The following is a 25530-nucleotide window of genomic DNA, read 5'->3' on the forward strand; positions in this document are numbered from 1 at the left end:
ATGGTGCAGATTTGGGATATGACCTCTGTGGGCTTCCTCAGGAGTGAATTTTTTTTAAAAAACGTTCAATATGGAAAGAAAATGTTGAACCCCCGAAGGTTGAGGGGGAAGGAAAAAGCTGGCTGGACGCCTAGGAATAATTTTACTTATTGCAAAGTGCAAAACATGGAGGGTCTTTTAACTAATTCCTTTTCTTAGCACATGCCTTACCACCAGCAAATCCCCCAAAAAAGCCCAAATCCCAGACCTGAAGGTAGGGGTTCTCTTGTTGGCCCATTACTGTTGGTTTCAGTGTGGATGCCTGGAGCATATGCTGTTTATGGTCCTTGGGAAATAGAAGTTTACTGCCTGACTGTCTTTGTTCGGAGAAAAAAAAAAGGAACACTTGTTTACCAATTAGAAGTTATCTAATTCTTGTTCCATCTTGGGTGTTCTGAAAGACGACAACTCCTGGGAAATAATTCCTTTCCAATAGAATACTCTGTCCCAGGACACTCAGGCTCACACAGATCTGGGAGCTATGTGTGGGGCTGGGTGTGCGGAGAGCCACGGGGGCTTAGTTAGAGTTATTAACTACACTAACATGTAGCATTTCTGCATGTTTTCAGGGTTTACAGCCTAACTAACAAGGTAGGAAAAAATACATTCACCAGAATTCCAAAAGGGACTGGAGGAAGCAGCTGGGGCTTATAGGGCTCTTCTCCTCCAGACAGCTTTGGGAACAGAAGGGGTGATGTTTTACAGGGGACCTCACATGGTGAGGAGTGCATGAGTGTAAGGGCAGAAGGATGGTGGAGGAATGCCGTGTATTGTGTGATGTAAGACATTCTTGATTCCTCAGTCATGTGACCAAAGTCACAAGCTGCTTGACTGGAGAGACTTCTGAGAGAAGAGGCGTGCAGGGCAGAACTGAGACACCCACACAGACTCATGAGTGGAGAGGGGGAGAGGCAAGGAATAAGGCTGGGACTTCACAGGGAGCTTGGGGAAGGCACTGGAGAATCAGACAGGTTAAGCTTCCCCATTTGTTGACAATCTTCCATATTAAGATCCTAGAGGACCACAGAGGCTCTTTGGGAAGGGCCACATGGAGGTACACCAGTGCCCTTCTGATCAGCACTGAGAGTCAAGGAGGGCAGTATGGAGAACACTGAAAGAGATGACTATATATTTGGGCTCTAGTAAAAACTTTCTTTTTTCTTTTTTTTAAATAAGTTTATTTATTCATTTCTTTATTCATTTCTTTTTGGCTGTGTTGGGTCTTCGTGCACGGGCTTTCTCTAGTTGTGAGTGGGGGCTACTCTTCGTTGTGGTGCGTGGGCTTCTCATGGCGATGGCCTCTCTTTTTGCAGAGCACAGGCTCTAGGCACGCGGGCTTCAGTAGTTGTGGCATGTGGGCTTAGTAGTTGTGGCTCACGGGCTTAGTTGCTCTGCGGCATGCAGGATCTTACCGGACCAGAGATCGAACCCATGTCCCCTGCATTGGCAGGCGGATTCGTAACCACTGCACCACCAGGGAAGTCCTCTAGTACAAACTTTCAATGAGTAGCAGGTTTCCTCAATTTATACAACGGGATAAAAGATTACTGCCTGGGCTTCCCTGGTGGCGCAGTGGTTGAGAGTCCGCCTGCCGATGCAGGGGACACGGGTTCGTGTCCCGGTCCGGGAAGATCCCACATGCTGCGGAGCGGCTGGGCCCGTGAGCCATGGCTGCTGAGCCTGCGCGTCCGGAGCCTGTGCTCCGCAGCGGAAGAGGCCGCAGCGGTGAGAGGCCCGCGTACTGCAAAAAAAAAAAAAAAAAAAAAAAGATTACTGCCTCCAACACTGTGCTATTATAAATATCTAAAGAGTTCAGGAACATCAAAGTGCTTTGTGCATGACACCTATTCCAACTCCCCATCTATTTATGTCTCTGGGCTCCTCTAACTGCCAACAAGAAAAGCCATGGAGAAAGCTCTTTCCATCATCCTCTTAGTTTGGCTGTGGATTCTATAATCTCATGCCAGTTCTGCCAGTGACTCAGTTTTATTCATTTATGAAACACTTATTTAATACTTACACCTGTGTTAGGTGCTGGAGAGACAAAGGACAATAATAAATGATCCCTAACGTCAGTCTAACTGACTTCTGTGATTAACTCTCAATCACTTCCAAACTCTGGGGGGGCAAGAGAAGTATTATTTATTGAGTCCTCAAACCCCTGCAAGTTAAAGCTCATTCTGGTGACAAGACTTCGTGAGCTCCAGATCTTATCCCTGACAGACAGCAGCAGCAGAAGCCAGCTTATCACCCTGTGCGGGGGGCTCACTGCAATGACCTTCCCCAAATTACAATACTGACCCCACTACAAGATGTCTTAAGACTCAATTGATTAGTATTTGTTGAGCACCTACTGTGTGCCTCATACTCTATTATATTGTTAGGACTGCAAAAGAAATACTAGACATGGTCTGTACCATTAAGGGACCCACAATTTAGCTGAGGAGACATAAATGAAAGAGGAAACAACTGGAGACCAATGTGTGTTAGGACTTAGGGACCAAGGGGTGAGACCACAGAAAGGAGAGGTCCAAAAAAATCAGAGAAGGATTCACACGGGAAATGGGAATTCAGTTGGCCCTACAGGATGGGAGGTATTGGGGCAACATGATAAAAGCAGTGAGCAGTATGAGTGCAATGAGCACTTTTCCTGGGTAAGCAATATGAATGGCAGCCACACTTCCAGGGAAGCAACATGGGGTGTGGGTGTGGAGGGGGGTTTGGAACACAGGGCAGGAAACCATGTTGCCTAGAACAGAATTTAGTGCTAGCTTACAGTGGAGGTCGGGGAAAAGAAGCAGATGTAAAGGCAGAATATGAAGGATCTTGATTCTGGGCAGAAAGTTTATATCCCAATGTAGGTTCTTAGGCAGAGAAGGAGCAGCAAGAAAGTCACAACCTTCTAAGAGAAGAACTGGTAAGACAGAGTATTAGATTTTGTGCTCGTTTGTAAGTGGGCAGTGGCAGCAATAGTTAAAACCATTTAATGTCCACTTGTTTACTCCTTGACCCCAGAATCAACAAAACCAGGTCCTACTTTGTACACATTATAGGAAGCACTTGAAGGACAACAAGAATTTGACGCTTACCCAGCAAGTGGAGGATGGATGTTGCCATCGCCTTTCCAAGAGCATTGGTGGCTGTACAGACATAGGTTCCTTCACTTTCAAGGGAAACATTCTGCAACAACAGGGATCCATTGAAAAGCAAGGAAATATTGTCACTCAGAGATCCTCCTTTCTTCAACCAAGTTACATTAGGTTGAGGGACACCTTTGGAAGAAAAACAAATATGACAAAGGCAAACTCCTTTAAGAATAGGGCCACAGGACCATATGCAAATACCATTTAGCATTTTGACCACAAGTCAGGAAATGGGTTTAATCACATATAATAGGAAAAACGGCTCTTTCTATTTCTATAGCTCCTCTGTGGCAGATGGGGGATGCTGCTGAAGCAAAGGGCTTTGGTCTGCTGAGCACCAGGTTGGTTTATGTATATAAGTCAAGGAATAGGAGCCAAAGAGGGTGGGCTTGCTCTGTATTGGGAAGGGAGAGAAATTTGAAGTTGAATGGGGGTAACGGGAAAGTGGTTGGAAAAGAGGAGCTGATCAAGCCGGATGAATGTGGAGGCAGAGACACAGAGAAATTCCTAGCAGTGGGTTGTCACAAAGAAGCCTTTTGGAAACAAAAATATCGAATATGGATGTTTAAGTGGTTCACTGTGCAAAAGGCAATGCAACGTTCCTCCCTTCAGGTGGAATACAAAATCTTTAGGGAAGTAGATTTTGTTCATCCATGCTTTTGTGAAAGAGGATAATTTCAGGGAACAAAAAGAAGTGTTGCATTTTAAGTTTGGGTCAACGTAGAGGTGAGCAGACTGTAAGCAACATCTCTGGACACAGAGGAGCGTGAGGAATTGAAAGAATTTCTGCCCCCACATCTTGAGAAATCTTAGCCGTTTGCTGGGCTGTGGGATGTGAAACTAAGAGGAATCTCATTTCGTTCTTAAGAGCTGGGGCAGCCTCCAGTGATCCAGCAGGATTACTGGTTTTGAGGATGTCCTTTCTTCCTGCAATGCTCTGGCTAGAGAGGCTATGGCAGACATGGCAAGGCTTTCTGACAAGAAAGAGATGTCATCGCTCTAATCGTGACATCTGCAATGCACCTTACAAGAGGCAAAACACATGCTCCATGAACACTGAGACACTTTCTCACGGTTATTCCCAACTCCTGGGAAGCAGTCATTGTTAGCTCTGTCTTACAGCTGAGGAAGCTGGTCAAGTCAAAACTAGCTCAGAACCTAAATACACGGAGAAGTGCTAATCACAAGTGCATATATATAGTTTTGTAGTTTCTTCTACAAATATAAACACATGTAGTTTCTTCTAGTTTCTTCTACAAATATAAACACATGTAGTTTCTTCTACAAATATAAACACATATAAACTTTTCTAAGGTCAACAGCTAGTAAACACTGGATCTGAGATTCACACCCACGCAGTTTACTCCAGAACTTACCTTTTAACCACAATGTAGGTAGGTCTTATATATTTCTTGATAGATTTATTCCTAGGCATCTTATACTTTTTATGGCCATAGTAAGCAGGCTCTTTTAAAATATATTTTATAGTTGTTTATTCCTGACAATTAGGAAAGCAATGAACACTCGCGTCTTTATCTTGTATCTAATCATCTTACTAAAGTTTATTATTTTGAATAGTTTTCAAATGATTTTGTTTTTTAAATGTAAACAATCACATCACTTATATGTAATGACAATTTTATCTTTTTTTTCCTATATTTATACCTATAATTTCTATTAACTATTGCATTGTATTAGCTAATGTCTCTAGAACAATGCTGAATCATGTTACAGCAGGCAAATTTGCCTTGTTTCCAGCTTTAAAGGGAACATTACTAATGTTTCATCCTCAAGCACGTTGTTTGCTTTTGTTTTCTGTTAGCTGTTGTCAAATCAAAGAAATTTCCTTCTGTTTCTAACTCACATGGAAATTTCTAAACCTTTGAGCTAATATTTAGTTTATTTTAATTGGATTTTTTAAAAATTAAAGTATTTAAAGTTATTAATTTTCCTTTGAGTACAGCTTTGACTATATATATTTTGAGATGAAATAAACCATTACCATTATTTCACTCATTCAAAAATGTTTACAAAGTGCTTATTATATGTGAGACTTTATGCTGGTGCTAAGGATATGTGAACTAAGTTTCCTTAAGAAACTTGATTTTAGAAGCCTTAATTTTGTGGTCTTCTAGGATCTTAAGATGGAAGATTGTCAATAAATGGGGTAGGCTTAACCTGTCTGATTCTCGAGTGCCTTCTCCAAGCTCCCTGAGAAGTCCCAGCCTTAATTTTTAAATTTTAATTCCCTCCTTTGGAGGGAAACAGATGATTGCAATAAAAGGACACGAGGGCTTATGATAAACGTAAACACTGGATGCCACTGGCACGTAAAAGCTGTATTTAATGCAGACTGGAGAGAGGGGAAAGATTCTCACATGAAGGAACATCTAAGCTAATACTTTAGGACAAGTAGAAACATGTCAGGTGAAGGGGGTGGATGTGGTGGTGAGACTGTTTTAGCTAGAGGGAACAGCGTGCAAAAAGGCACAGACACGAAGGAAAATATAGTGCATTTGGGGAATCATAAATTGCTTTTTTATGACTGGAGCTTAAAGTACATGGAGTAGGAGTGAGGAGAGATGACTACAGAGGTCAGCAAGTACCCATAAAATGAAAATTTATTATCCACAGTAAGGAGTTTGGTGGCATTTATCCTAAACGAAATAGGAAATAGTTTCATTCTTTTAAGCAGTGGTTAAAACTATCAGATTGCTGCTTCTGAAACATCGTTCTGGATGTGATGTAAAACGGGGACGAGGGAGGCAAGGGTCAGTAGGACCACTTAGGTGGTTACAGAAGCAATTGAGGTGAGATGCAAAGAGTGCTGAAACAATGGTGGGAGTGAGGGATCTGGAGAGAATAGATGCACTTAGTAAATATTAAAGAAGAAAAATCAGTAGGATTTGGTGACTGACGTTCTATGCGGGAGTGAAGGAGAAAAAGGATTTAAGGATGACATGCAGATAGAGGGTGGTACCATTCACTGAAACAGGGAAAATAAGAGGAGGAGCAGACCTGCGTGATAAATTCTTATAAGCATGTTGCAGCCTGAGAGGCAGGCGTCGAATTTTACACATACTCCTAGGAGCCTGCGGGAACACTCCGGGGACGAGGACCGGTGGGCGCCATTGTCATGCTCTCCCTCTGCTGTGCTCCAGAGCTTCAGAATCTCCCAGAAGAGAGCTTTTACACAAGTCTGCCCTGATTTTTGTGGCTGCCACCTGCAGATGCCTCTGGAGGACAGGGGAGCCTGTGTTCCTGGTCCCTTGAGACCGTAATAATTGGTGTCACCCAGAAAAGAGCTCATACTCCTATCTGGCACCTTGATTTTTGTGATTGCTGTCAGGGGACACCTCTGTATCACATGGCTCTGGTGGCCAATGGGGCTTATACTTGCGGGTCCCACAGGATTGTGGCCAATGGAGAAAGAGTACTTAAACAGGTACCACCCCCCAGGGCACAGCAAGAGGCCACAGACCCAGGTCCTCCTTCTTTCTGTGAAGGAGGCCTATGAGCTAAGCATCATGACTGCGCCCGAGGGGCAGGCTTCTGATTAAACATGCATCTTGGGGCTGACTGTGATCCCTCGCAGAGACCTCTGAGGGTGGGAGCTGTCTTCATGCTCACTCTCTGCCATGCTCCGGGGTGCCAGTGTTTCCTGCAGGCAAGCTATACGTGCATCCAGTGCCCTGGTTTTTACCTCTGGTATCCTGTTTTTATTTTTATTTTATATTGGAGTATTGCTGATTCACGATGTTGTGATAGTTTCGGGTGTACAGCAAAGTGATTCAGTTATACATACACGTGCATCTATTCTTTTTCAAATTCTTCTCCCATTTAGGTTATTAAAGAATACTGAGCAGAGTCCCCTGTGCTATACAGTAGGTCCTTGTGTGTTGTCCATTTTAAATACAGCAGTGTGCACATGTCAATCCCAAACTCCCCATCTATCCCTCCCCCCAACCACGCTTTTCCCAGGCTAACCATAAGTTCATTCTCTAAGTCTGTGACTCTGTTTCTGTTTTGTAAGTAAGTTCATTTGTATCTGATACCCTGGTTTTTGTGGCTGCCACCCAAGGGATGCTCCTTGATCTGGTGGCTCTGTTGGCCAGGGTTGGAAGGAGTGGGTGTAGGGTTAGCAGTGGGATGGAGGGGTGGGAGTGTAGGGAGGAGGCGGGGGGTGGCGGCTTGCATTCCTGGGTCCCACAGGACTGTGGCAATCAGAGAGGCAGTGCTTGGCAGGCTATCACCGCCAGGGCACCGCACAGACAACGGACTGAAACACACCCCCAGTCTTTCTGCGAAGGTCTCTTTGCTTGTCCTGGAGCTTTGGCCTGAGGGCTGGCTTCAGGTCTGGCTCACATTTAGTGGCCTACAGAGCTGCTTTCAAGGAATGTAGGCTGTAGAATGTAGCGCCCCTTGGCACTCTCCCTCCGCCTCGCGCCAGCTCACCACTATCACCCAGAAAAGGAACTTACACACTCATTTGGGGCCCTGATTTCGGCAGCTGCCACCCAGGGGACCCCTCCAAATCTTCCGACGCTGGTGGGCATCAGGGGTTACACTTACAGTCCCACAGGACTGTATATATCTACATACTTAAAGGAAAAACTGATCCTGAGGGTCTAGCTTGCAGTCAGCCTGAATCTAGGTTCTGAGAGCCTCCCGTTTGAGACACTGACAGGTCTTAGCACATCCTCAACTATGAGGAGTTAGTAAATAATAACAGTAAGTCCCCCACATACAAACCTTCAAGCTGCGAACTTTCAAAGATGCAAACGTGCGTTCGCGTGTCCAATCACGTAAGTTAGTTCACGTGTCTAGAGTACATTGTCACATCGCATGCATCTTCTACAAGTGGTTGTGCTTTTGTGTACTTTACTGTACAGTACTGTATAGAGGACAGTAGTACAGCATCTTTATTTCAAGCCCAGGATGTCTGGAAGCAAGTGTAAAAGCAGCAGTGATATACCTGGTACTTTTCAAGGTAATGTACTGTAAGATTAAAAATGTTTTCTTTATTTTTTGCGTTTGTTTTTTATGTATTATTTGTGTGAAAAGTATGATAAACCTATTACAGTACAGTACTATATAGCCGATTGTCTTAGTTGGGTACCCAGGCTAACTCTGTTGGACTTGCCAACGAATTAAACTTACGAACGCGCTCTTGGAATGGAACTCGTTCATATGCAGGGGACTTACTGTAGTAGGCTGCTTGGACAAGCACAAAGGTTAGAGAGACAAACAGGAGCTGAGGCAGAGCTGAATGACAAGGTTCATCTCCTGCATGAGGCTACTCCTTCAAAACTGGAAAAGGTTGTTGCTTCATCTCTATAGAAGCCAACACAGAGACACAGAGGGGTTGAATGGATGAAAAACCAAGACCCATCCACATGCTGCCTACAAGAGACTCCCTTTAGATGTAAGGATACACACAGACTGAAAGTGAAGGGATGCAAAAAGATATCCCATGCAACTAGAAGTTAATTTCACGAGGAAACCTGGAAAATCACACAGATGTGGAGATTGAAAAACATGCCACTGAACAACCAATGGATCATCTTGCTTTTCTAGATTTTCTTGGGGACACAGCACATACACTACCTAAGACTGACCTTGGTGATGCAGTGGATGCTCTCGTGTGCTTCTTGAGTGCTAGTTCAATGCCATTTTTACTGCCTAACCTCAGCGTTCTGACTCAGAGCTCTAATGAGCAGAAATTCCTCCTGGCCCATCTAGATAGATCCCAACCAGCAACTCTGCTCCCAGTGCTGACTATACTTGGTATCTCTTTTACACACTTTATTTTTATTTCAAAGGGTAACATTAGGAAGAGCAAATCAGGTCTCCCTCTTTTTTGCCTGAAGACCACAGAAGTAAATCTGTGGTTTCCTGAAAGCCTCAGACCATACTGCTCAAAAATGTCAAGGGTAAAGATGAGAGACTAGGTTAAATTTCTCCTGGGATTCCTTTCAGCTGAAGGATATGTGAGAGAAATTCATCCGTTCATCCATCCACCCACCTGTCACTTTATATATTTATTCAACTCACTTTTATTATGTACCTCCTATGACCAGCACTCTTCTTGAGCATTATGACTGCATTAATCTCTCACCTCTCCAGTAGATCATGAGGATAGCGCCTGGCAAAGGGTAGACAAATGAATATTTGCTGAATGCATAAATGAGTGAACTAGGGAATGGATCTACTAGAAGAAAATTATATCCCGAAGATACGTCAGCATGACTTCCTGGTTATTCACGCCAGTGTTCTCTTCCAAATGGCAAAGATACAATGCTGACTGTTATTAAAAATCTTCATAAATTCAGACACTGTTATTTTGGAATCTGTGGTAATTTAGAAAAGGGCGGTATTAGCTGGGAGGAAAATAACCTCCGTAAATATTTTGAGGCGAAAAATGTAAAACATTTCAGAAATCCCTTTAAACACTTAACTAGCCTCCATATATGTGAATTTAAATTATTTATTAATTAAAGGGATTCCTTTAAGACCTCTGCTAAGTCATTCTCTCTTGAGTAACTGAACATTTTTAAAAGCAACACTAAGTCTGAAAGTATTTTACAATTTAAGGATATTCAGATTTATCTCCTGCAACTAGTCCCAATTAAGGGGAGTTTTCTCAAATTATAAAACCTCTTGCAGTGAGAGACCCTGAAGCACTTCACATGTATTGGCTTATTCTTTACGCCTCTATCATAAGAAGCATGCAAGCAACAGTGCTGTCAATTCTAAACTGAAAAGAGGTGTACTAAAGCCCTTCAGCGAGGTAAAACAAGCCACAGGGGGTCCTCGGGGAAGAGCACTCCAGGCAGAGAGAACAGCTCACGCTTCAGCCCTGAAGCAGGGTTCTTACCATGGGGTCCCTGAACCTCATGTAGGTTCATAGATGGAATTCAGGGGTTTGTGACCTTTCCACTTACTCCAGCTGAGATTTAGCATTTCCATCAACTATGAACATAAGCAACAAACCAAGGTAGCAGTACCTTGGATGCTGAAGCCAATGGAAATCACAGATATTTTCATATCACATTATAATTCTTACAGATATCTCACAATATCTTTTATACCATCACTACTTCAAAACTATGGTATTTATTGGATGAATGTTAGCTTTTCAATTGAATGCATTAGTAAAGAAACATATTATTAGATCGCATACTTGCTTTATTAATATTGTGATATCTGTATTTTGATTATAATTGGTTTTCTTTATAATATATAGTCTGCATCTGAAAGCACTGTTCTGAGAAGCAGTCCCCTAGGCTTCATCAGACTAGACTTCAGGGCATGCTTCTCTTACTTTGGAAAAAGATAAAAGAACACTGTGGCTGCAGGGATGTGAGCAAGGTCAGAGAAATGGCAGGTCGGGTGGGGGCTCAGATCATAGAGAGCCTTATAGGTCATTGTAAGGCTCTGGTTTTTATTCTAAAGGCTTTGAAGAGTTGTGTGTTCTGACTCTTGATTTTAAAGGACTCCTTGGACTGCTACGTTGAGAGTAGATTGTAGGGGGCAAGGGCAGAGAGGGAGACCAGCGAGGAGGCTGTGATTACAATCCAGCCTAGAGATGATGGTGGGTTGGAGCAGCTTGGTAGCAACTGAAGTGGTGAGAAATGTTCAGATTCTGGATATATTTTGAAGGATTTCTCTGGGGAATGGGGGATTGATGGATAGAGGGCTATGTCAGAGAGAAATGCAGGTCAAAAATGATGTCAAGATTTTAGGCTCACGCAACTGAAATAAAGGCACTGCCATTTTCTGAGACTCAGAGAAAAACTCCATGAAGAAGCAATTTTGGGAGCAAAACTCAGGCATTCAGTTTTGGATAAGTTAGGTTTGAAACATCTGATATTCACTGAGGGATGCTGAACAGGCACTTGGATCTGTTCACCTAGGCTTAGAGGAAAGGTCTGGGCTGGAAATACAAATCTAGGAGTTGTCAGCATACAGATGACATTTGAATCCTTGAGCATGAATGAGATCGATGAGGGAGTGAGTACAGCTAGAGAGCAGAAAACGTCTGAGGACTAGTCCTGAGGTACCTTAACTTAGAGATCAGAGATGTGAGGCAAAGCCAGCGGAGGAGGCTGAAAAGGAACAGGTGATACGGTGGGTGTAGAACTGGGAGCGTGGTTTCCCAGAAGCTGATGAGAAAGTATTTCACGAAGGAGGGAGGGAATAGCCACTGTCAAATGCAGTCACTGTCAAAGGGCCAAGTAAAAGGTCTGAGGATTGACCACTGAATTGGCAATGTACAGACTTACATGGTGGGCCTGTTGGTAACCTTGACGACAGCTCTGAAGGTTGAATGGTGTGGATAAACTTGGCTGGAGTGAGCTCACGAGAGGATGAAGGAAGATGAAATTGGAGACTGTACAAACTACTCTTGAGGCATTTTGCTATGATGGAAATCGAGGAATGAGGCAGTAGCTGGAGGGGGGAGTGGAGTCAAGGTCAGGCTATCTAAAGGTGGCTTCACTCACCTGGAATTTGCAAAATCTTCCTAACCATTCTCACTGCTCCCACACTGGCCTTCCTTTCACTCTTTGATTTCCTAGTCTATTTTCAACATGGTAGCCAGAGTGTTTTTCCTAAAACATAAGTCAGATCATGTCATTCCTCCAATGGCTTCCATCTCATTCAGAATAAAAACAGAGTGCTTATGATGGCTTATATGGCGCTACGTGATCTGCCTCTATCATCTCAAAAAAAAAAAAAAAAAACCAGAAAAAAAAAGTGCTGAGAGCCAGAGAGAGACAGATTCTTGATGAAATCATTTATGTTCCTGAATCTAGATGTGTCCAAAGTTAGTGCACCCTAGGACTTTTCAGTTTCCAGAGCCAGTAACTTCTCTATTTTTCTTGAGCCAGTTTGAGGTGGGTCTCTGACACTTGTAACCACGGGCGTCTGGACTAAAAATGTAGGTAAGAAAACAACCCAGATGGCCAAATGGTCACAGCAGCACGCACTTCTGGGAACAAACTGGCATCACCGTATTCCAAAAGAAAATGTCGGAGATAAGAAGTTTGCATCGAGGAGGATAAGACCACAGCAGAATATGGCCCGACCTCTTCCTCCTCACTCTACACAACTAACCTGGCCAAGTTCATCAGCTTTTAAGAACACAGTGATAATTCCTATGCTGACAATGCCCACATCTGCCTGTCCAACCTGAACCCGTCCCTCGAGTTCAACACCAACAGTTCCTGGACATCTCCCATCCGCGAGTCCCAAAGGTGCCTCAAACGCAGTAAGTCCCACAGCAAATTCATTTTGCTGTAGGCTTGTTCCACATCTCCCTGTAGGCTTGTTCCGCATCATCATTTCAGCACCGCATCTATCCAACCTCCCCACCTCGGAGCCTCAGAGCCACGCCCGGATCTCGCCTCTGCATCCTTCATGTTTCATTTGCCACCAAGTTAGAAAAAAAAATCACTTCTAACTTAGGATGTTCCTGGATCATCTCTTCTTCTCCACTCTCACGGTCAGTGTTGTGGCTCAGGGCCAGAGTTCCTGCCTTAGTTACTGAAGCAACCTCTTAGCTGGATTCCCCACTTCCCAACAATTCTTGTTTTTTTTTTAAATTTTTATTGGAGTATAGTTGATTTACAACGTTCTGTTAGTTTCAGGTGTACAGCAACGTGAAACAGTTATACACATACGTATATCCACTCTTCTTTAGATTCTTTTCCCAAATAGGTCATTATAGAGTATTGAGTACCTCCTACACCATTGGTGGGAATGTAAGTTGGGACAACCATTATGGAAAACAGTATGGAGGTTCCTTAAAAAACTAATTACAGAACTACTGTATGATCCAGCAATCCCACTCCTGGGCCAACAATTCTTCATGCAAAGTCGGAGGGAGCAAAGTGCTGGGCCCTGACTGCCTTCAGAAGCTCGTGGCCCTGGCATTGTCAGTTCCACATCACTTAGCTCCAGCCACACTCCTAGCCTGACTTTCCAACCCTCCTGCTGGTTCTCTCCTTGCACAGACCTCAGACTGTAGCCAATTCCGTGTCCTGCAGCAAGCCTGCCCTTGCATGCCAGCTGTCCTACTCATGCTCTTCACTCTGGAATGTTCGTTCCTACCTTTTCATCTTCATGGGCCTGGTCACACCTCCTGGGACCTCCCACAGTGAGCTGCCTGTCTACTCCTCCCAGTTCCTACAGCGTTGTATTCGTGCGCACACTATCGCATTGACCACGTTATGTCATGGTCAGTATCGCATCTTTCTGGGAGCTCCTTGCTGTCAGCTGGGCGTGTAGGAGGTGCTCAGAAGAGTGTGTTGAATTGAAAGCATTCAAGGCTCTTTCTGGCGACGGCCATTCTGACCGGTGTGAGGTGATACCTCATTGTAGTTTTGATTCACATTTCTCTAATAATCAGTGATGTTGAGCAAAATTGGGTCATTTGTAGAGATGTGGATGGACCTAGAGTATGTCGTACAGGGTGAAGTAAGTCAGAAAGAGAAAAACAAATAGCGTATATTAACGCATATATGTGGAGTCTAGAAAAATGGTACCGATGAACCTATTTGTAGGGCAGGAATAGAGATGCAGACATAGAGAACGGACATGCGGACATGAGGGGGGAAGGGGAAGGGGAGATGAATTAGGAGATTAGGATTGACATATATACACTACCATGTGTAAAACAGATAGCTAGTGGGAACCTGCTGTATAGCACAGGGAGCTCAGCTCGGTGCTCTGTGATGACCTAGATGGGTGGGATGGGGGCGGCTGTGGGAGGGAGGCCCAAGAGGGAGGGGATAGATGTATACATATAGCTGATTCACTTCGGTGTACAGGAGAAACTAACACAACATTGTAAAGCAATTATACTCCAATAATAATAATTTTTAAAAAAGCGTTCAAGGCTCTTGTTATGGACTGGATGTTCATGCTTCATTCCTCCCACCTCCACCACCAAATTTATCTGTGGAAGCCCTAAACACCCATAGGATGGCATTTGGAAATGGGGCTTTGGGAAGGTAATGAGCTTTAGATGAGTTCATGAGGGTACATCTCCCATGATGGGATGAGTACCCTTATAAAAAAAAAAGGAAGATAGTGGAGATCTCGCTCTCTTTCCATCATGTGAGGAAACACTGAGAAGATGGCTGTCTGTAAGCCAGGAGGAGTTCTCACCAGACACCGAGCCTTCCGGCACCTTGACCTTGGACTTCCCAGCCTCCAACACTGGGAGAAATAAATGTCTGTTGTTTTAGCCACCCAGTCTATGGTATTTTGGTATAACAGCCTAAGAGAAGGCAGCTGTAGAGGAGGACTTGACTCTGGGGTTGTTGCCTGTCATAGGGCTCACCCGTCCTCAAGGCCTTAGGAAACAGGTTCTGCTGCATTCACACCCCTGGCTGGCTGAGACCCTAAGGGAAGGATGTCACCTTACAGCATCTAGGGGGCGCAGTCTCAATTCCTGCAGTGCCATCCTGCTCTGGCCCACCAGCTCGGCGTGACCAGGCTCCTCTGGCTACGCAGGGCTCCTGACAACCTCCAGAGCCTCTCCGCAGTTCAGCCGACCCGAAGTCTGAGCTGCAGATGATTCCACGAGGGGAATGAGCTCCCGTTTCAGGGTGCTCCCTGAAGGCACCCCATCTCAGTTGTTCTGAAACGCGGAGCAGGGGCTGGTGAGGATGGTGGTGTGAACGCTGTGCTCAGGAATTCTGCGGTTCATCTCAGCAGAACTTACCGTTCAGCAGAAATGTTTTAAAAAAGGGAAACCTCCTAGCATGATTTTTTTGGAGTCCATTTTGGTCACTAGTTATTCTGATTCTCTATGACTTCCTAGTTGCTTTCAGTCTCCCGTGCCTGTGCTTACATCACTTGGTGTAGGAGACGACACATCTGCCACTCAGACTGTCCCCCCACCAACAGTCGCCTACACCTTTACGCAGACAAGAATCCATCACATCCACTGAATGCTCTGGGAGTGCCTACCATGTGCCCGCACTCCTCTAGGTGCTGGGGTCCTAGCTTTGCTGGAACGCCGAACATCAGCTTCTCCCACCGCTAGGCTTTCAGCAGAGTACAAGAAGGGTAAGACTCCTCTCGGGAGTCGGCCTCTTTTTTCAGCAATCTAAGGAGACACACTCTATGGGCCTCTCACTTCGTATGAGGCCTCAGGCAACCATCAGCCAGAGAGTTTCCTCAGGGCTGAGACATGCAGACTGACCTCAGGAACCCCAGAGCAGTGCATTACACACAGCAGGCGTGTTGAAATAAACTGAATGGAACAAACTACAGGTCGGAGAAATTGTTCTGATCTACAGTATATAACTCTGGTTTTCTTTTTTCTTTCTTTTTTTTTAAGCTTTAGAGCTCTTTCATTTCATTTTTTTAAAAATATTTATTTTTAAAATTTATTTATTTTTACTTTTTGGCCGCACGGGGTCTTAGCTGCAGTGCGCAGGCTCTTCGTGGCCGCACACAGGCTTCTCTCTAGCTGAGGCGTACGGGCTCAGTAGTTGTGGCGCACAGGCTTAGCTGCCCCGCGGCACATGAGATCTTAGTTCCCCGACCAGGGATCGAACCCATGTCCCCTGCATCGGTAGGCGGATTATTAACGACTGGACCACCAGGGAAGTCCCTCTGGTTGTCTTCTAAAGAGGGTGATGCTTCTCCTTCAGAATATCTTGCAAGGTTTAGATGCGTGCATTTGTAGGCAGGGGTTGTGTAAGAGGGAGAGAAGAATCTAGAGTTCCTATGGCGATCCCAGGAGGTTAGGGGTGAGGACAGGAAGGCTGAGGGTGAAGGAGAACAGGGAGAAGAAGGGCTGAGTCATGACATGCCATTGCCATGACCCCTGCATCTTCGACCTTGCTTGAAAACCTTGCCAAATGCTTGGTATTAATGGATGTCCTCCTATGAGCAGAAATCAGTCAAGGAAGTGAGTTTTTCATCCTTGGTTGATGGAGGGCAAAAGAGAGACCATACCAGGTCGGTGCAACAGAGAGTGAGAAGCAGAGGGTCCAGGGCAGTGTAAGCCCCCCAAGAACTCTCCGAAGTCACTTCCAGAAGGCTTTGGAATCTCCAAACCCTTCTGGAACTGACAGGGGCCAGAGACAATTTAAACCTAAACCTCCACATGGCAAGGGTATGATACTGAGCTTACACAGATAGTAATGTCCTACACAGATAAGGAATTTCAGAAAACAAAACTAAACTTGGCAACTTTTTAGATGTAAAGGGGGAGACAGGTCTCCAGTGCTGAGGAAAGGAGCTGACCCTGCAACTCAGCACCTAGAGCATCACTGCACCTGTGACTGTTTTCAAAGAACCGCAGAGGCCAGAGGAAACTCAAATGGAATTCTTTATGGTCTTTCAAACCTACAAATGTTTGCTCTGTTGAAACAGCCATAAAATGTCAGAAACAGTTTAAACTTATTTATCTAACCTCAAAGACAGGCTATTTCCCCCAAGACTTACAGCTCTGAAATATTCAACGTTCTGTTTCCACAATGCTGAAATCGTTTTTGAAAGGCAAATGTTATGGAAAAAAAGTTCAGATCTGGAGGGGCTGTGAAAAACACGTGTTGCAAAAAGTCTGCACCTCTGGGGTGTCTTTAAAATAGTCACTGTTTAAAGACAAATTTCCTTCACCCTTGAAGGGCTCATGAAATATTCTATAAAATCCTTGGCCTCTTCAGACTGCTCTAAAATGCTAGATTTTTCTATCAATGTATCACATATATTACACTTGTATGTTTTGTTCATCGGTTTGTTTCCTCCAGCTACTCAACACTCATACTGTTTTTTTTTCACAGATGAAAACTGAACATTTAAGCTACCACTAGTCACCTCCAGGGCATGGGAAGAAATGATGTTGCCAGTTTATAAGATTAGAGGCAAACTGAACACAGTGTAGGCAAAGCACAAAGGGAATCGTTACTAATCAATGAAACAAATGAACAAGAGTTCACAGTTTCAGTGTCAAAGAGAATATCTCAAAGCTACTAGCACAAAAGGTACATACCCTTGACTGGTGCGTCAATCTTCACAATGCAGTACATTTTGCAAGGCATTTCCCTCTTTTGAGTTAACTGCATACCCTTTTGTTCTTTTGGCAATAGATATGTAACTGTGTTTTTTGGATATAAAGGATTATCCTTCAGTGAGGCCATATCCAGAACTTCCTCCAGATATAAGGCTCTGGCTTTTACCATTCACAGAATTCTCTCGAATAGCTACGGAAGTACTTCCTCTTTAGTAGAATTATGTTAACAGATGGACATAATCAGGTCCCCAAGTAATTTGATCTGAGGACCTTAGAAACAATCTGGGTCATAGCATCGAGCCCCAATTCCATAATCCAGAGTCTTTCCTCAGAGGTCTTTGAAACGTGTTCATTTTGCCGTAGAGGAAGGGTGCCAGCAAGTCCTCTTCCTGGTGTGGTCAGCCCTGGCCTCTCAGTAACCCTGGGCTCCTGCTTGGCTTGGGACTGAGCAGTTCTCTTTAACTCCAACAGTCGCACCTCACAAGCACTACACAGTTCACTGCTGGATAGTGTCCTCTGGGGTCTCGTTTACAGGCTAGAAAGGACCCCTGAGAGTTATTCTATATATTACCTGAAAACCGAAAACCTCCAGTGGTTCCCTGAAGAACAAGACTCAAAGTCAAAGCTGGTGCAAATCAAGCGCAGGGATGCATGCTGGAGTTTACAAGTGGTGACAACCGCTGACCCCAGCACAGCAGCTCAAATGGGGCTACTCTTGGGACATTCGGAGGCCCTTCCTGATCAGCATCAATTTTGGTAATCTATCAATGTAACGCTGGGACGTGGATCGACAAAGAGCTTTGATACGTTCCTTAAAAGCTACGTTCAATGTATGGCTTGTTTAGAAGTCATACACCATGACCTACAAGTTGATCTTGCTGTGGCCACCAGCAAACCCTGGGAACCACGTGTGGGCTGCTGTCAGTGGAGCTCCCGGGGTGATCTCTCAAGGCTTGGTTGACTCCCCAAGGCTCCCTTTCCTCCTCCCTCAAGGCACTGACGCTTCTCTTGTGTCTCTGAGCTGCCCCACTTACCCTGCTGAGCAGTTCCTCTCTCCTTAGGAGTGATGGGGAGTAAGATTCGGTTTTCCTAGCTCCATAGCTTTGACACTTCTTGGAGGAGAAAAGCACAAAAGCCCTTCAATGTACGGGTACCACTGCTCACAACAGCTCATCCTCCGGCCCCGGGAACCTCACCGTTCTCACCTCACTGTGGGTAATCGCTAAGATTTTCTACGTGCCTTCTCTCCACTAGGGACTTAGTTGCTATTCTCTTTTATCACTTGGAAAGTTTCTACTAATTCTTAAAGAGCCATCTTAAGGCCGCTCTTCCATGACCCCCTCTGACACTGAAGCTGATTGTTCCTTTGTGGACCTTTGAACATGCTGACATGCCTATTCCACCTTCAGAATGAGCCCAGAGCATGGCCCCGGCCCTGCCATTTAACCCGTTTCTGGTTCGCTCCTTGTTACCCACTGTTGCCTGAGGGAGAGTCTCTCATTTTGAGACAACATTTGAGATAAGTTCCAGGAGACACTTTGGCCCCAGTTACTGGCTAAAGCACTGGCTCTTAACCTTAACCTTGGCTACACATTAGAATCTTCTCGGAAGCTTTAAAAAACCTTGGTTCTCAGGCCATATCGCAGACAAATTAAATCAGGCTCTCTCAGGGCAGGGTGGGGTGGGGTCGGAGGTGATGTCCAGGTCTGAACTGACACTACCCATGGTAATAAAATGGCTTCAGCAGATTGTCTGTCAGTCATGAAAATGAACACATGGGTATTCAATTATCAAATACATAACTGGTGGGAATAAATGAATGAAAAATAAGAAGAAAGAGAGGGGCTCCTAAATTGGGATGTTACTAAAGATGCTGAAATTCTATTCCGGTCCTGTTATTGCACCCTAATGTGGGGTGTTCTCACAGTGACTCTTTTTCTAACATCAATAGTTCCTGAATGCCTTTTTCAGGCTGTACCAAGAAGCTTTTAAAAATTCCTGGAGGTTGAATTCCAACTAAATTTCCTCTCCTCAAGTCCCCACCTTCTGTGGCACCCTGCTCTCTCTCCAGGAAGGTGCAATTAGGGCAGAGGAGTGAACGTGGACAAACAAGTCATCCGAGGGCTTCTGATGGTTCTGTGTGTATAACACGAGAAGGATTCCTCCAGAGTCCACAGCTATCCTGAGCTCTCCATCCATGTCCAGGGGATCTCAGAGCATAAAAGAGCTAAAGTTGAGACCCCTGGGGGGCAGAGAGAAAGTAGGGCCTTTCTAACAAGATAAGCAGATACGATTGGTTTGAGGCGTTGCCTCTTACTGCCTTTAAAGGAAAGCTCCCCAACTGCTCCCTAGCAGATCTCAGACAGGTCTGGGGAGCTCAGCACCGACCACTCTGGCTTCCGCTCCGACAGCATCTGAGGAGCCAAGAGGACAGGGGGCCCGCCCCAGGCACCACTCGGAGACCCGGGGGAGTGAAGCAACTTGTCACATTAGAAACCTGAGCTTCAGAAGCTCACCAAGAGAAGACCTGAAGTCGGAAAGCAAAGAGGAGGAGCCCAGGAGGAACCCTGCCTACGGGATCAGCATCCAGCAGGCTCCCCCAGGACCGAGTCATTACAATTTAGGTGGGCTTAATGCGTCTTCATATCAGAACTGTGGTAATGAAAAACCATGGGGGTAAAAGCTATCATGGCAGAGAGCTTACGTATTAGTTTGGGAGTCATAAGCCCTATTCTAGTGTTCCAACCAGTGGCTTTCAAACAGTAGCAGAACCGATTCTTAACCTTTTTTTTTTTATGTATATATAAGGAAGTCCAATTCACAAAACTGCAGAAACGTGGAGGTCTCTTAGTTGTACTGTATGCTGTGGGAGAGGGTAGGTAGGGTTGAAAGGTAAGTTTGGGGTCCCTGACAAGGCTCCATGGAACCTATAGTTTGAAACTCGGTCTCTCCACTGGTCTGTTGATGGCGCATAGAAGAAAGGTGCATGGTTATTTGGAGGACAGAGAATAAATGGACACAACATAAAATTACATGATAAAAGGCCTCGTGGGCCAGCTGTTTTTACAATGTGAAGGGGTGAAGGTTAACACAGTGCTGGGTGTCTGTGAAGTTTTCAGGGCAGAGAAACATATTGGTGGGACTGATGACACGAGTGGGGAACAGATATTTGGGGAGGAAAGAAGTGTTGCTGATGACAGGACTGGCCCACGAGAGCTGTGGTCTGAATGCTTCAAGAGAAGGCGGGACTCGGTCTCTGCAGAAACAGAAGCCCAAGCACATGGCTTTTTTTGCAGTAAGTATGCAATTTGCTTGAATAGCCCTTTCTGTTTTTCATTCTGCACATCTAGCTACCTTATGCCAGCATTTCCTTCTACTTCTTGACTGTGTAGAGATTCACGTTTCCTCCAAATGGGAAATTGAGATGGATCAAAGGAGAAGAAAATCATGTTCCAAGGAGCATTCAGAATCTTCAGCGGATCTTCAAAGAACAGAAAATTGCTTTACATAATCCAAGTATGAGTACAAAGAGGTCTGGGGCAAGTATATCAAGGGTTAGGTGAGGCAGTGGGGAGTCACTACCGCATGGTGCTACTGCAGTGATGGGTGAGGTATGCATCAAGGTGGGGCCTCAATCCTCCTGGGGACAGAGGGGGGACACTCAGGTAGACCTCTGGCCTAACACTGGCCGGCACCCTGCAGGCTGGCGAGAGGCCAGCCTCTCCGTGAACTCTGCCTGGATCCTAGATCTCCCACCATGGGACAGTTCTCCAGTGGGCACTGGCTGCTGCTCATACCTGAGCCTCTGAAACCTTGTCCCTAAGCTGCAGCACTTCCCAAGTCCTGCCGCAGACCTCTGCTTTGACGCTCTCCTCTCTGATTAGACCACCTGGGTGCCCATTCTGCTGTCTCAAGTCCAGAGCCTCCTTCTCCCTCCAGTTCCTTTGGAGTCACACAGACTTGGGATTAAATCTTAGCTGCCACACTCGTTACATATATACACACGGGTAAGTAACTGCACGTAGGGACTTCGCTGGCGGTCAGTGGCTAAGGCTTCGCCTTCCAATGCAGGGGGGGCGGGTTTGATCCCTGGTCGGGGAGCTAAGATCTCACATGCCTCGTGGCCAAAAAACCAAAACATAAAACAGAAGCAATGTTGTAACAAATTCAATAAAGACTTTAAAAATGGTCCACGTCAAAAAACAGATCTTAAAAAAAACAGTAATTGCACATTTCTGAGCATGTTTACTCTTTAGCAACACAAAGATAATGATAATATCCACCTCATAGCCTATTCAAGCAGACACGTATTAGGTACTCAAGTTATTGTTATCTGGGGTGATGAGTGTTGATGGTTTTTTAATATGTTTCTTACTGAGATGCTGCCTGTCAGCATATAATCCTTAGCTCTTTGCAATGTAGTTTCTCTCCATGTTTGACTTACCTCTGTGTCAACGTCCCAGCCCTAGCCTGGGGACGACTGTGTCCCAGATCCTCAATTAATGACACATCCATTGCTAACTGCTTGATATGCCTGCTCTCTCTTGGATAAGCTCTCCAGAGGCACGGAATCCTAATTTAATATCTTGAGTGCCTGGCTCCACAATCCAATCAATGACCAGCGATGCGATTTCACTGAGCTTAATTTATGGCTTTCTGCAGTTTCTTTTCCCCCCCAACTTTGCATCCATACTGTAGACAGAACGTTCTCTTTAAACACAGATTGGGTCATACCATCACTCTACTTAAAACATTTCTTGGGACTTCCTTGGCGATCCAGTGGTTAAGACTCCACGCTTCCAATGCAGGAGGTGCGGATTTGATCCCTGGTCAGGGAACTAAGATCCCACGTGCCGCGAGGTGGAGCCAAAAATTAAAAAGCAAAAAATTTTTGCCTCCCCGCCTCCAATAAAAGGAAGTCCAAGGGTTTTAGCGTGGCATTAAAAGCCCTTCAAAATCTGGTCCCAATGTGTACTTCCAAACCCACCTCTTCCCACCTCCCTCACACCCTCTGCTTTAAGTCACGTGGATCTGCTTATGGTTTTGCAAATAAGCCAGGAGCTCTCATGTTTCTGTGCTTTCGCACATATGTTGTTTCAACAAAAATGGCCTTCCTTTTTGTTCCAAGTGGCCTGGTTATAGTGTCATCTCTTCTGTCAGCCTTCTCCGATCCTTTGGGAGCCTTAACTATTCTCTCCTCCATGTGGCTTCATAAAAACTTACATTTCGCATTTGCTATATCATAGTTTCCTTGTCTATATATCTGGAAAAACAAGATTTTGTTCATCTCTGTACACTAAGGAACTAGACTGGGCTTAGCAGATGCTTAGTGAATGCTTGCTAAATGGATGGAAAGATGGATGGAATTTCCAGCCATCTGTGATTGATTGTTTGATTGAATATAGGGTTCAGAGAGGAGAATGGTGAGAAAATGTCTTTATCATAGGCAGACGTAGGAAAAACAAGGGAGGGGGGATAGGCTTTTTGAGTGGGAGAAGAGCATTTAAACATACTATAAAAAAATTAGCTATTTCAAGGATTGTATATGGTGTAAATAAGAGATAAACATAGTACAGAATAGGGGATACATTTCAAAAACTAGAGATGAAGCAAAATAAATTAGCTTTAATTTAGAATATGGTCAAAAGCACTAAAATGTTCGGTTCATAAAACAAGAGGAAGCAGATTATCCTCAGGTTTTCTCTAAGTATTCTGAAACTTATATGGAAAATGTTGTGGGTAAATGTATTTTTCTGGAGAGAGAGTTTTTTGCGGGGCGTGGGGGGTGGTCAAAGGGATTTGTGACTTAAAGATGTTAAATCACTGCGACTGAGTTCCACACTGCATAATGTCAACCAGTAGTTGTCGGGGGAAAATAACTGTCAGACACATGAGGCTGTGTTCAGGAATTTAAGCATATAATCTTGCTGCACCACAAAAATTTTCTCAAAGTCCTCCCCTGTAAGGGAAATCATTAAAGCCAGTAAAGAAAGCTAATAATTCACTTAGACATCAGCAAAACTCTCGGTATATTTCACAGCATCTTAAGCCTAAAAAATTCTCCGGATTAAGAAGATACTTTTAAATTTATGTAATATGTTTCTTCTGAAACTGACCAGCATCTCTTAGGTATTCATCTCATGGAGCACCAAGCATCCTGCTGCTACCTGCTTAGACCCTTGCTTCCCACCATCTGCTTGTACACACACTGTGTGCACTCAGCTTTGTACCTTCTACCTACTTATTCCCCCATCCTCTCCTATCAATGGGGAACTCAGAAATGACAGAGGTGTAGGGCTTAAATCTATATCACTAGTAAGTTTAGACTTTCTAGAAAGCAATTTGCCTTATTTGCTTTAGTTCTTTTTAAGCAATAGAGCATTACACCTACAGCTAAAGTTCTGTCCCTAAACTGTGCTTTCTTCTTTTCTCTCCCAGGAGTACCAACAATCCTGACATTGGTATATGTCCTTCCCATGAATGTTTGTATATTTTTGCCATATAGTCATACACCCATAAATAAAATATATGATTGTGCCGTAAGTTTTAACTTTACATGCTAATATATTGGATTGATTTTAATGAGATATAATTTAAATACTATAAAATTCACCCTCTCAAAGTATACAATTCGGTGTGTTTTTTTTTTAGTGTATTCATAAAGTTGTGCAACCATCAGTACTATCTAATTCCAGAACATTTTCATCACCGCAAAAAGACACCCGTGCCTATTAGTCATTCCTCTCCATTCTCTTGCATTTTCCTCTCCTCTTCGCCACTGGCAGCCTTTAATCGGTCTCTACGGATGTGCCTGCTCTAGTCGTTTCATGGGTATGTAACCATACACTGTGCTCTTTTGTGTCTGGCTTCTTTCACTTACCATCATTTTTAAAGATTCATCCATGTTTTAGCATGTATCAATATTTCATTCCTTTTTATGACCAAATAAAACCCCATTGTACGGATATACTACATTTTCTTTATCCATCCATTAGCTGATGGATATTTAGGTTGTTTCCACTGTTTGGCTGTTAGAAATAAAGTTGCTATGAGCATTCGGGTACCAGTTTTTGTGTGAACATATGTTTTCATTTGTCTTGGGTATATAACTAGGAGTGGAATTGTTGGGTCAAATGTTTAACGTTGAGGGAAATTGCCGAACTATTTTCCAAAGCATCTTCCTAGCTTAACCTCATTCCAACCTGTGGGCCAAGAGAGTTTCTTGGAGACTAAAGAGGAGCCCAACACACAAGAACATTTTAGAGCAGAGACCCAGATCAGCTGCACCTCTAACGAGCTTAAGGAATAAGAAAAACAGCAACCCAATACACACCTAACACGAAATTACAGGATAAATAACGCTCTTGCTAAGCATTAACGCACGAAAACATAAAATATGCAGCTCTTGATGTTTACTGGTCATTTTCCTCAGACGAGCTTTCCTTTCTTACCAGAAGGTGGCAGACAGGGTGCAGTTTAAACTCCCCACCCCTCTCATTTTTAGAAGAAACTTTTTTTTTTTTAAGAATAAGACAAATAACTCTCGCAAATAACTTAGAACTTTTAACCCTTAGAAATGCAGACTCTCAGGTTCTATTACTTAATATCATGATTAGAAATATCATATAAGAGTGACTAGGGACAACCACTATTGATATCTATACCACATGCATTAAATAAAACATATTTGGCTATAACAAAGAACTATGAATCTGTCTAAAAGGTATGAATAGATAAGCTCACTCTGCTTAGTAGAAAACATTTTAAGGGTAACTGAAACATAAGAGAAAAATTGATACATGCCACTGACTGACAGTAATAATGTAATCTCAGTTTGCAATATGAAAATGTAATTTTGGAAAGCAGTATTCAAGTTTGTAAATGTTATAATGCCCTCCTCTATCAAATGGGGCTGAGTTAGATGATAGCCCAGGTCCCTTCTTCCACTAATATAGTGTATTTCCTATTTTAGAGATGAGAGTAGCACGGACACGGGACTCACCTATGGTCATATACTAGCCAGTGACAGATCTGTCTGTAAAACCCAAGTCTTCCGACCCTTCATCATTACTTCATCTTCACTTAAAAAGATGAATCTTCATAAAAAGCAAAGTTAGCTATGACTTCTGCCCATAAGAAAACACAGTAAGTTCACTGCAGGCTTATTTAAAATGGCACATAACTCAAAATGAGGTGTTTATTTTGAAAAGGAAAGACCTCCTGATGAGTTCCTGGCGTGTAGGCCACAGGGGATGACTGCCAAGTAAAGCAAGACCAAATGGGCCCATTCCTAGTAAGAGCTGAAGCGGCGGG

General features: G+C 44.1%; 1 protein-coding gene and 1 long non-coding RNA gene across 8 annotated transcripts in view; one reads left to right on the plus strand and one right to left on the minus strand.

Annotated features, from left to right (window-relative positions):
- The window catches only part of LOC125963676 (uncharacterized), a 46666-nt gene extending 22385 nt beyond the window's left edge, over positions 1-24281 (plus strand). For both annotated transcript variants that reach the window (XR_007476026.1, XR_007476025.1), the window contains one exon: positions 3093-24281. This is a non-coding gene — a long non-coding RNA (uncharacterized LOC125963676). The remainder of the gene's footprint in view (positions 1-3092) is intronic.
- Positions 1-25530, minus strand: part of ADAMTSL3 (ADAMTS like 3) — a 384689-nt gene that overhangs the window by 25244 nt on the left and 333915 nt on the right. For 5 of the 6 annotated variants that reach the window (XR_007476023.1, XM_049706862.1, XM_049706863.1 and 2 more), the window contains one exon: positions 3129-3311. Coding sequence is in view for 5 of the 6 variants with exons in the window: in XM_049706862.1 (XP_049562819.1) it covers positions 3129-3311 (183 nt within the window). In the remaining variant the exon portion in view is untranslated. Of the gene's footprint in view, positions 1-3128; positions 3312-25530 lie in introns of those variants that run through there. The other variant, XM_049706866.1, reaches the window with a different exon arrangement.

This window comes from Orcinus orca, chromosome 2, assembly GCF_937001465.1.
Source record: "Orcinus orca chromosome 2, mOrcOrc1.1, whole genome shotgun sequence".
NCBI classification, from domain to species: Eukaryota; Metazoa; Chordata; class Mammalia; order Artiodactyla; family Delphinidae; genus Orcinus; species Orcinus orca.